At 38.9% G+C, this 12,283-nt stretch overlaps 1 protein-coding gene across 10 annotated transcripts in view; it reads left to right on the top strand.

The window, feature by feature from the left end:
* Positions 1 to 12,283, top strand: part of LRRC1 (leucine rich repeat containing 1) — a 102,980-nt gene that overhangs the window by 55,450 nt on the left and 35,247 nt on the right. For 9 of the 10 annotated variants that reach the window (XM_068937380.1, XM_068937384.1, XM_068937382.1 and 6 more), the window contains exons 10-12: positions 308 to 391; positions 10,045 to 10,160; positions 11,098 to 11,270. In XM_068937380.1, the coding sequence (XP_068793481.1) occupies positions 308 to 391; positions 10,045 to 10,160; positions 11,098 to 11,270 (373 nt within the window). The remainder of the gene's footprint in view (positions 1 to 307; positions 392 to 10,044; positions 10,161 to 11,097; positions 11,271 to 12,283) is intronic. The other variant, XM_068937390.1, reaches the window with a different exon arrangement.

Consider the following 12,283-nt stretch of genomic DNA (forward strand, 5'->3'; position numbering starts at 1 on the left):
ACTTAGGGAGCCCCAAGTTAGATAGCATGGACATTCTGCATACATGCTTCTATTAACAGCTGTTAGACATCTCTCATCTCAGTGCCGAGATGGCTCATGAGTGAATTGTATTAGAATCTGAAATCTGTGTATGTTTTTTCTGTGAAACCTTGCAACCCCCTTGGAAGGCATGGTGGTAACTGAAGATAGCTGAACTCCAGTTTTGCAAGTGGATTGGTCCCTTAATTTTGTTTTTAAAGTGAGATAAGTTTTGTTCTGACTCTGAGTTTACAATACTAATTTGTGCATTGCTTTGTTTTTGGTACAGACACTGCCGAAGAGCATTGGCAAACTAAAGAAGCTGAACAACTTAAATGCCGATAGAAACAAATTAACCTCTTTGCCCAAAGAGGTAAGTCTTGTGCAATTAACTGTTACAGAAGTGATTATACGAACACAAAACTGTGATTTCAGATGCCTACAAGAAGTAACAGGGAGCTTTGATCTACTAGTATTCCTCCGAAAGAGATCACAGCCAGAAACTTGTCCATTAGATCTGAACAGCAGTTGTAGTGGTTTGGTGGCTTGAAAGTGTACAATGACTTTGAACAAGAAGGCTCAAATCTAATTAACTTATAACTAGTGATTCCTAGTGTGGATGTCAGGCCCGGCACTATTTGAAGACTAGAAGTTCTGTTTGAGTGCAATGCATTTGAACACAGATATGCCTCTTCTGTAGGTAACACAGAAATACAGCAAGGAGTCTTCGTAGCCTCACTCTTGTGAGCAGGTCGGAAGTGCAGGTTTCAGATTCTGAAAAATGATTTTAACACTGGTTTAACAATCTTTTTTGTTTTGGAGATATCAGACTACTTTTACCTTTAAACATGACGACCTGAAGTGACCAAAATCACTCATATCTCAAGTGACATCAGCTTTGATCACTGGGACTTCTTGTCCATCATAGCAGTATATGTAGTGAAATGAGGCTAGAACTTCTGATGTAAAAGTAAATGTAATGATGGCCTTAGAAGTTTAGCGCAGCAATAAATTCTGGGAAGAAGTTGTGTTGCTAGTGAAAATTAAAAAGAGGAAGCAATATACTGTTGCAGAAGCATTGAACATAGAGTTGCTTTCATTTGCACTACTATTTTTCTGTAATTTTTATCCAGGTAATTCTTCCTCTTAATTTTCCTACGTGTAGCTAACCCCTGACTTTTAGGTAGTAGGTTTTGTACACCACATTGTCATCCCTTAAACTTCAGGAGGAAAAGGGGTTGTCAGGTGGCAGCTAGTGAATGGGAATTGAGAAGTATCAAAACTGGCTAGTTAGCACACACTTCCCCTTCGGCCTTCCTGGCTGTGGACCTGTGACAGCACGAGGAAGAGGCAAAGTGACCGGGAACTAGGAGGTGGGAAGAGAGCCTGGAAAGAAGAAGAAGAAAAGAAAAAAAAAGTTTGGAGAGGAGGGATTGGGAGAGGGAAGAGGGATGCTACTGTGGCGCTCTCAGCAGCTACATGTAATGACCAGAGGGTTCTAACAGTGCAGGTCTCAGCTTCAGCAGGTCAGTTACAGAGAAGGGGCTGCACAGTAGTCCTTACATATTCCTTTCCAGTTTGGCTTGCAAGTGTGTCTTTGGGGTGGGTGGTGGGAGAGGGAAGAACGTGTGGGCACTGAAGCTTCTCTTGCAGAACGGTTCCTTCTCCACAGAGGTGCTGACAGCAGACCCCAACTGCATAAATGCTAGCAAGAGATAGGATCCTGGCAAAACCAGGTTTCAGGGTCGGATGTTATGACAGTTTTGATATTGTGGTCCTTTAGCTGAAAACTTTCCATGTCTTTACAAAGAACTTAAATTAACACATTTCGATGGGTGTTCTAAAGTATTTGTACTTGAGCCTGTATGATTTTGAGCCTAATCCACCTTTAAGCAGAACTGCTCTGAGTATAGTACAGCATGTGAGGTTTTATGGATGCACTATATTTCCAGAATCACCATTCGTAGCTTATGTAGTTTATAAATGCTTTTCTTAGTTAATGATGTCCATGGTACTGGAAAGGGAAGAATCTCCCAAATATTTTATGTGTTGGGGAAAACTGGAATGCCCTCACTGTGAAACATCACAGGGAAAACATTTGCATATACAAGGAGAAGAGCTTATAGCCTTCCTGTATGGGACAACTTGTAAGAGACATAAGACTTGGAGATGGTGTATAAAGCCTATTGTAAGGAGGAAGGTATGTGACGAGGAGCAGCATGGCTTGGAAGGATCAGGGACAAGGGTGAGAGGAGGAGGCTTGGATTCAGAAGAAAGTAAAGTGGAATTAATACGGGGTGTGTGTGTGTTTGCCTGGGGGGAATAACAGAATCAAGGGCTTTGTGCAGAACAAAAAAAGAGACTGATGCTAAAGACAAAATCATGGACCTGGGACCGGGAGTGGGTGGCAGAGGGGGAAAGTACTGCCCAGTCAGTGAGGGAGCAAGGGTTGTTGAAGGGTGAAGTGAAGAACAAAAACGTGCATGGAGAATGTTAGTGCACGTAGGACTTCTGGCATGTGAAACAGAAGGGAGGGACACTCTTGCACAAGGGGTGCGATAAAGTAAGGGATGAGTTTGTGTTTGGGGAAGAGGGGTGATGAGGAAATGGCATATCGTACCTGAAATGAGATGAGCTGGAGAGTAATAGAAAGTCCATGAAACAAAGATGAGAGAGCATGGCAGAGAAACAGAGGAATACAAAGAGCTCCTTGGTATCCACCTCTTTAAAATAGATTTTTTTTTTTTTTTCTGTAAAGGTCTCCACACTTGTGTGTGTATCTTATTAGAGCAAATACTTTGAAATAACATTTAACCATAAGATTTCCCGAATGTTTCATTAAAGTGTGTTTTTTGTTCTGTGAAATTTGTGTTAGAATCCCTTGAAATTTAAAGAAATTTAAAGAAATCAGTCCTCCTCTAACTGGAGGTAATATCTACCCTCTAGATCGGGGATCTGAATTCAGAATTGGCAGTGGTAACAAGCAGAAAGTAAGTTACTCCTGAATCCATAAAGAGCTGATGTAATGGCTTGTCTTAACAATGTTGTTAGTGTGTGTGCATTGCAGTTCCTACCATCTAGCTACCCAGGCTTATTATGGATGCACTATATTTCCAGAATCACCATTCGTAGTTTATGTAGTTTATAAATGCTTTTCTTAGTTAATGATGTCCATGGTACTGGAAAGGGAAGAATCTCCCAAATATTTTATGTGTTGGGGAAAACTGGAATGCCCTCACTGTGAAACATCACAGGGAAAACAGTTTTCAGTTTCAATTCCTTATGCTTAGGCTGTGTAATAATACGCTTTTGCCTCAAAGTCTTTTTAGATTGCCTTCTAAAAATGCTGAAATGCTATTTTTGAATACAGAGAGCAATCTACAGTTCTCTGCTCATGTTTTGTCTACTTCTGGTGGTGCATTTTTCTTTACCACTAGCTTTTTACTGTAAACCAAACATGAGCAATTATGTAGGACAGATTTTCTAGTAAAAATTCAGAGGAATTCAGTGGAGAGTCATGCTTGAGAGCTCTAAAAGAAAAATACTCTGTAAACAGAGTGCACGGGTATAACAAGTACTGTTTACTCTTAGGCAAACTATCCACAGAAGCAGCTTCAGGGGTGCTGATAATGGCAAAGATGCCAATGTTCAGTTTCCCTTTAGATGGGAGGTAGGAAGAATTTGGTGTCTTGGTGAAATGTTCAGTTGCCACGTTCCTCTTCCGCATTATTGGCTTAAGAACTGCCCCCCCACCACCAACAAAAAAAAAATTAGTAGAAGAAAAACTGAAGAAAAATTGGAACATCACCCTTTTTCTGTTTGTTGGGAGGTTCTGCTGATGGTGAGAAAGCATGCCATCTTTAGCATTTATTTTCATCTCAAGCTAACTAATATTTAAAGTTGGTCACAAGCTTCTGGCAGCAGTCGTTTTCAACACCACTACCTGCTGCGTGTTGCTCAAGATATCTCTTGAGATGGTACGGGGAACATTGGTGTCTCAGACCTTCACATGTCAGTCGGTTTTAGCCATTGTACACTGGTTCCCTCTTCACAGAAGCAGAGTCAAAGAGGTGGGAATAGAGTATGCACTGCCAATATTCTTGCTTGATATTTTCCTTTCCCTCTTCTTCTTCCTGCTTTCTCTTCTCCTTTCCCTGTCTAACAGAACTGCTGAAACAGCTGTGTGATTGTGACCTTCATCCATAAGAAGTGAGTGTGGGATAAGCCCTTACTTCCTTCTCCACGTCAAGATTTTTGTTGGAGGGAAAGGGATATAGAGTCTAACAGCATGGTATATAGGAAAAGTGGGGCCCTATCCTAAAGAGAAGAATACCAGTACCGTATGTCATATCTAGCTGCTTGTGTATCTGTCCCTTCCTCCAGAATTATTCTTGCAGCACAGAGAACTTTTATAGATGTGATGGCAGAAACTGTGTGTCTGTTCTAATATAGCCTGCTGAGATAAGTTATGAATTCTAGCTTTTCTCTTTTTTCTTTCTTTCTTTTTGGTTAGCAGTTTACTAGGATTGGATTTTGAGTCAGCCTGTCAAATATTACATTACATTACCAGATGGTTTCTATGCAGACCTGTAAAACCATTCTACCTTCTGCTGTAAGATTTCTTGGGGTTATTGAGGAACTTGAATGCAATACCCCTTCAAAGTTTCCTGGTTCAAATGTTCTTCTATATCAGGTTTCGGTATATAAGGTGAATCTGAAACAACTGAATGTCTGACAAAGACTTGAGTCACTGGCTGGTTTCTTCCTCAGTATCTCATCTTGGAGACTGAACTCTCTCTAAATGAAGTGACAGGCGAAACAGATTTCAGCAAGAGCTGAGTATGTCTAAACCTGTTCAGTGTTACAAATGTTTTTCCCTTTAAACTTGAAAGACCTGCCTGGTGACTCTTTAGTATTGAAATCTCACCCTGACACTGGAACGCTGGTGAAACTCGTGTGTTGGTTTTGGCGTTACATGAATAACCTCCTTAGACTATTTTCCAGTTCATGTGCTTTTGTTAATGAGTCTCTACAACTTGCAGAGTTCTGGTAATGCGGCCTTCCTGACTCTGATGTATATTGCGCCTGAGAATATTACTACAGTAGGTGAAACTGTAGGCTTGTTTGGGTAATAACTGCTTTTTTAGGTAAATTTTTTTTTTTAACAAGTTTAGACTGCTTTGTTATTTCTTGTTATTTCTGACCGTATTTTCCTGTGTCCCGTCCCTTCCCTCATTTGTGTAAAAGTGTGTATTTGGGTGCCTCGGTGAGCGGGGGCGAGGGGGAGACAGTAAGGAAGAACGCAGGAAAACTTGTCTTCAGTGAGACGGAAGAGAAGCTGTGTTGCTGTGCTCCTTCCGTGCTAGTCAGCAGTGGTGCAGGGATATTGAAGTGAATTTATAGAAACCAGCCCATTTAAAGTTTAGTTAGTTGAGCAGTTTCCTCCACCTCTAAATATATTCTATACTTGCAGTTAAGGGATTAAATGCATTTTATCTGGGGCCAAGGAAGATTCTGACTTTATTTGCTCTGTCCAAACAGAATTTTGGTTATGACACCCTGAAAACGGTTTCACAGCAAAATAGGAACTATATTTAAATTCCTTATTTGTTTGAGTTGTGTAAGAGTTCTTGATGCTGACTGCTGTAATGAGACTTCAGTAAAAGAGATGTCACTAGTTCTTCAATTGAACGAGTCACGTGCTAGACTATTGTTGATATTTGTCACAATTTCATATTTTTTGCATAGCTTATGCATGTGTAAAAGATGCTAACAAAGGCTGGTAGAATTGATTAACAGCTTTTGTGCAGTTAACGGATTATGAGATCAAAAAATATTATTCAACTGAAGTAACTTTAAGGTCTTTTCAATTTCCCACCTTTAATTTGTGTTTTGGCTTTGGGGCACTAATAACATGGGTGGATATCACAGTATTTCAGAGAAATCCAGTTAGTGGTGGTGATGATTACTGCAACTGATTGCTTGGTCTCAAGAGAGGGAGTAAAAGTGAATGTTCGGGAGGGATCTAAAAGGAAGAGAGAGATGAATCTGTACCATCTTCTTGAGTTAATCTACAGAAAGCTGCAGGAGTTCAGGTGCAGAGGTATCAACAGCAGGAAAAAAGCCAAATGCCAACCACAAGGCTATCATAACAGAAGATAAAAGCCGTAAAAGCCAGGTGATCAAAAATATGCAAGTGATGCAGGTCTCAAAACTACAGTCTGTCTGCAACAGAGAAGAGGAGTCATCAGAAACATTAGCAGAGAAGTGATGTGATAAGACTGACAATTCTGGAAGGTTGTTTAAGGCAGACTGGCAGTGGCTGTGTGGATGTCCAGAAAGTGGAAGGCTGAAGTAATGGACATGGTCATGATCAGAACATAGAGGGGAGTTTTAGCAGCCAAGCTGACGTGTTCTCTATGCATACCCAAGTCTTACTGTTCCTTCAGAACAAGGAAGCTGTTGGAAAGATGAGTCTCAGCCTGAGACAGAAGAGAAGAAGACTCAGTAAGGGTAGACTTTTGTGCGGAACCTAGAGGAATCTTGCTGACGCTCATACTCTGATGCAAGTCCATCTACAAATAAGCAGTTTTGTTCGTATTTTATAGTTGTAAAATTGATAATACTTCATAGTAAGGATTGTTTTTCTCCTTGGATTCCTTCTGACTAATGGCTTTTTTTAATCTGAGCTGATTGTTTTGGGGGAGTGGTGAGATCAGACGAGTGAATAACTCTAACTTAAAGTTGCTAGAATAAAATAAGTCTCAGAAGTTTTGTGTATCACTTAGGCATACACAACTCATTTTTGAGTTGAGACGTTTTCCTGATGTCTAGTCCATTAAAGAAGAATGTCAAGACTTCTTTACGCCTCAAGTCTTTGGAACAGTTATTCATGTGCCTAGAACTAAGCACATGCTTGTCCCATTACTTGAAGTCTGTGCTCAAAATGAACTGTATGCTTAACTGTTAAATGGGCTTGTGGTCTAAAATGTGTACTTGGTGCATATGTGATGGTTTGGCAAAGTCTGTTGTAAGCATGTGATCAAACCCAGGGAAAGCATGAGCAGAGTGCCTGGCTCTTTGTCGGTTAATGACTCTCAGCCAAACCAACAGAGTTCTGGTACTGTATTACTTCATAGTGGTCGCAATGATATTTTTCCTTCAGCATGCCATTTAGTGTGTGCACTTTGCCTCAACGGTACCCCTCTGTGTTTAGGTTTTTCCAGACATTGGACCTAATGTCTTTCTTTAGTGCTGGATGGTTGCAATCTTTTTTGAAATGACAAAGGTTTTATTTTGTAACTACCAGCTTATCCTTTTTCCTGTGATAACTCACCTGATGCTAACTGCTTGTTAGATGCTGCCTGCATTTTATAAAAACAGTTTCATAAAAAGATTTTAATATCTTGTCTCATATCTCCCCCCACTCCTTTCTTCAGAAAGTTGTCTTTACCTCTGAATTCAACCACAACTTTTAACAATTACCTATTGACTGATAGGTGCAAAGTTAAAATAATTGACAGCAGCAACTTATGAGTTCTAACACTCTTTAGCAGTAAAAGAATGTATGTTCTGTCTCCGTTTGTTGGCATGCTCTTGTCCAGTATGGATTAAAAAAAAGATAAATTGAACATCTCTTGTATTTTCTTAATTGTTAGCCGCTTGGAAAATTATGGTCAGGTAAATTGGTAACCCTGTAAGTATTATTCAGTCCATGATTCCACTGTTACCTTTCATTAAACTGCTTTAAATGCATGATGACTCAAGCTGGCTGGTTCCACTGCTGCATTTTTTCATTGTCGAAAGTATAGAAGTTTCCGTCTCATCAGGGCTGCATGGCTTGCTTTGTTTGTCTGGCTAAATTGTTTGGATCTCCATGCTCCAAGACTGAATAACTCAAACTTCATTCATGGAAAAGCAAACACTTTGCGTACAGTTAGGGCATCACTTTCCAGTTCATCCAACATTCACTAACTGTATCTCTTGCTTTTCACGGCTCCTCATGTTAGATAACACCAATTAGACACTTAACATATATATATTTTCTATATGGCACTCCATATTCTGTGAACGTGTCAAGGCACGTTATTTAAGAATCTAGATGTACTTTAAAGGGATTCGCAGAATTACTGTGCTAAAAATGCTTGCTTATGATTTGAGTGCTAGTTTCTAGGGCCTTTGATTCATGAGCTGAAATGGCTAAGAAGGTTTCTGTTCTTCGTGTACGCACAGGGCCTAAGGAGCTCATCCTCTTGTGAAATAGCTGCAGCTTGGAGTGCAGTGGTATCTGGGAAATCATCCCAGATTTTGCTTTGTCAGCATGATGTTGTGGTATAACTGCACTGTAAATAGCTTGTGAATCAGAAGCCTTGAGCAGCTGACGGCTGCTTTCTTCTGTTAAAATGTATGAGGAAGGTGAGTGGGTATAGATGCTCCATTTGCTTGGTTTATTTTCAAAGCCACAGTTGCGCCTTTCTAAAACCCCTTTCTCCTTGGTAAATAGTGTAGGTTAAATGGACGTGATTTTTACTTCGACTAGTGGAAAAAGCTTTTGTGGTTTTTTGTTTGAGTCATCTAAAACTTGGTTTTGGATTGACTTCTGCTTTTGGCAGAGACAGAACTGATAGTTAACTAAAACACTTCAGTAAGTAATTCCAGAGTGGATTTGGGGACTTCTGACCAAGGTAAGTGAGAGATGTTGGCTATGTTGTGGTAAAAGAGCCTTACTTCTTAAAAGAGAGTTTTTCTTTCAGTAGTCAATATAGCTGGTAAATGAGAGACGCATGTTTTTAGCTCCCTCTGAAGAGAGCTCCTTAAAGAAGCGTCGCTTAGAATTATATGCATTTATCCAGAAGTATAGAAATATTTAATACTTTATTTTCATATTTACATATAGGTAAGTTTAGAATTCCTTATTTTTGAACTAAGAATTTTCAGTAGATTTGCAGTCTGTAATTCAGTTCTAAGTGCACTTAACTTGAAAGCTTCAAAAGCTATTTTACCTCTAATATTTGGAGAAAGGGAAGAAAGGTGTGGATTTTTTTGGTTTTGTTTTTCCTCTCATGGGGATTTTTGGAATTGGAAAGCAAGCAGTAATACTTTTAGATGCTACATAAGATAAGTAAGCAAAGGTAAGTTTGTGACTAGGAACAAAGTTATTTGAAGCAACTTTCAAGTCACTAAAATTAATAATCTCACTGTTTGTAGGAGTAGTAATTGCCATCTGGAGCAAAAAGTCTGATTTTTTTTTTTAATAAATGTAAAGGCTTTGTTTTTCTGCAAATAGGTACCTTTGATGCAAAATAAAAATGTTTTAATAAGAAATTTGGAAAATCTCATCTTTTGTACATAGAAACTAGCTTGGGAAGGCAGATGTTTGTGTTTGGATAAAGTGATAGAGACAGAGAATATTAGATTAAATTGGCAAGTTCAGATGGGAATCGTTGTGAAATTAGATGCTTCTAATAAAACGGAACACCAGAGATGATGCTCGTAAAGTCTTCTACTTTTTGTGAGCTCTTCATTACTCTTTGCTGACTCAATAAATGTCAGGAGTTGATTGTTTTATTTAGCATTTTGCATTGCCTGAGGCCCCATTGCACTTGGTTCTGTATGGTTACTGTGAGGAAAGAAAGGATTAATAGGTAAATACAGAACTAGAAAACACTGAAAGTTAAAGCTAGTACTTTTTTCTGAGAGTAGTCTACAAAGTGACATCTGTATGAGGTTACTGATCTCTTCCTGGCTTTGAAGGTTGTACAAGGTAGGTAGAACGTGACTTCTTTATCAAGCTATACATTATTGATAACTAAAGCTATTCAAGAAACCACTACAATATACTCCCTTCAGGTCAGATTTCTTTTAAGTTTACACTCGTTTGCAGACTGCGCCCCAGAGGGGTGAAGTGTCTTGCGGCCATTGTAACTTGAACGTGCTATGACATATTATGTGACCTGCACTGCATGCCTTTGCTTATATTATAGTACTGAAACAAAAACAGACTTTTTCCTCTCCTTTCTAATATAGATTGGGGGGTGCTGCAGTCTTAACGTCTTTTCTGTACGTGACAACAGATTATCTAGAATTCCCTCTGAAATTTCACAAGCCACTGAACTTCATGTCCTGGATGTTGCTGGAAACAGGTAAAGAGATTTTTTTATTGTCACATTTCTCTGCTGGTTTTACTTAATTCTCTCTAAAGACAAAGACATTAGATCTAAGAGTGAAGTAGCAAAAAGCTAATTCTGAGTTTTGTGTTAGCATGACTATTGAAACTGTCAAAGAGTTCTTCCCCTGTGGCCTGAAGTAGCATAAGTGGTGTATTGTCACAAGTAGCTTTTCTGGACCGCTTTGCCGATGAGGAAAAGACAAAAGTTTCTGGGTTTATATGTTCCTGAATTTCTAAATTAAAACTGATAGCTTCAATCGAAGTTTACTCGATTATCTGCCTTAATGGCAAATAATTTCACAGTAGAAGTTGATTGTCGAATAAAAGTTTTAATTTTGAGTGCCTTATGGCAAAATATAATGCAGGTAATCAATAGTGCAACTCAGACCTTGTGTCTTTTTCATAAGTCTTAATTGATACAGTTCAGAAATCAAAATGCAGAAAGGTGTAGACAGAAGCATAAAACAGCAAAATAGTGTAGTTGCTTGGTAGGAAGGTAACACAAAAAACGAGAGGAAAAGCAAGTGGCATCTCATTTATGTAACAGAATTCTTTCACAGGCACTTAGATACTTCTGTTCTACCAATTGTACGTACAAAGCCCTAGAGTAAAAACAGCAGTCTGCCTTCCAGTGCCGTTAACTGCAGCAGAAGAAACATTATTTTATCAGCATTATTTTATCTGATGCTCACTGCTACAGACAATTATGGTATAAAGTTAAGCTGCAGGTTCTCCTTAGAAGACTGGGATAGTTTGAGTTGATCGATGCTGTAATGCCTTGTTTATGGACCTCAGTTCCCTGTTTATTCCGACTCAGCAGTATATGCACAATAGAATATCATAAAGTTGACTCGTAAGTCACCTAGAAATTGCCCTGCATCTTTTACTTTTTTTTTTTTTTTTTGAACTAGGCTGATGTATCTTCCCCTCTCACTGACTACCTTAAAGCTGAAGGCTTTGTGGTTGTCAGATAACCAGTCCCAACCTTTGCTGACGTTTCAGACTGACACAGACCCTGAAACAGGGGAAAAGATTTTAACGTGTGTATTACTTCCTCAAATGCCTTCTGAGCCTGGTTGCCAAGGTAAGTACTTAGTCAGTTTTGCTTTATGTAGAAATACTTTTTTTTTTTTTTTTACTGTGTTGTCTGTTCCCTAAAAGTTTGTAAAACAGGCTTTTTGAAATCTATGCATTAGCCCTAATGAGCACAGTACTGATTGAGCTTTCACCTAAGAATATGTTTTCTAATCACGCTAGTTTTCAAACAACTTTAAAATATGGCTGTGAGTGCTACTGAATGTACAAACCTGACTACAATATATGAAATATATGAAGATCTGGAAGAGGAACACATAATTGTATCATTATCTGAGATTTTCCGCTGGGCTGAGAAGTGGTATCCATATTTGTGTATAGTGGCTATACATTTTAAATACATATATGTGGTGAAAACTGGTGGTTTTGCAACTACAGTCTCTTTACTGGAAAAATAATTGAATAGCTGGTAGTAAGCAGTAGGCATTTAACTTCATAGCACACTATACTTCTTTAAAGCACGGATACTGTACGGTAGCTTTATTCTTAGACATGTGCAGAACTGATGAGGAAGAGCAGATTTGCACCGTACGTTGTTTTTATCCTTTGTGCCTAAACTTGCCTCTAGGTCAGGTGGAACCTTAAAGTCTTTTTCACCTGTTGATGGGCTGCCACCCCAGTAACTTCTGGATGTTTTTTATCTCCCAAAAGCTTTTACAGCAGTGTGTAAAAGTTCAAGGGGATTTATCTGAGCTAATCATTTAAACTCTTACTGTGATCATTGGATAATTCATCCTATCCCAAAATAGACTATTAAAAGAAAGTGTATGGATTACTTTCCACTCACTGCAGAGGGCACCAGCTCAGCTGTACATACTTCTGTTGTAGGTGTCCAAACTTAGGTGAGATTAATCCCGCTCCTTCAATACTAGGGAGTTGGAGCAAACCAACCAATAGAAACAGTTTAAAAAAAAAAAAAAAAGTTCTGACACTGTTCTGTGTCAGTTTCTGGATTTTAAGAGCATACAGATTAAGAATTAAATAAATGAATTAACCCACAGC

This window comes from Struthio camelus, chromosome 3 (genome assembly GCF_040807025.1).
Source record: "Struthio camelus isolate bStrCam1 chromosome 3, bStrCam1.hap1, whole genome shotgun sequence".
Classification (NCBI taxonomy): Eukaryota; Metazoa; Chordata; class Aves; order Struthioniformes; family Struthionidae; genus Struthio; species Struthio camelus.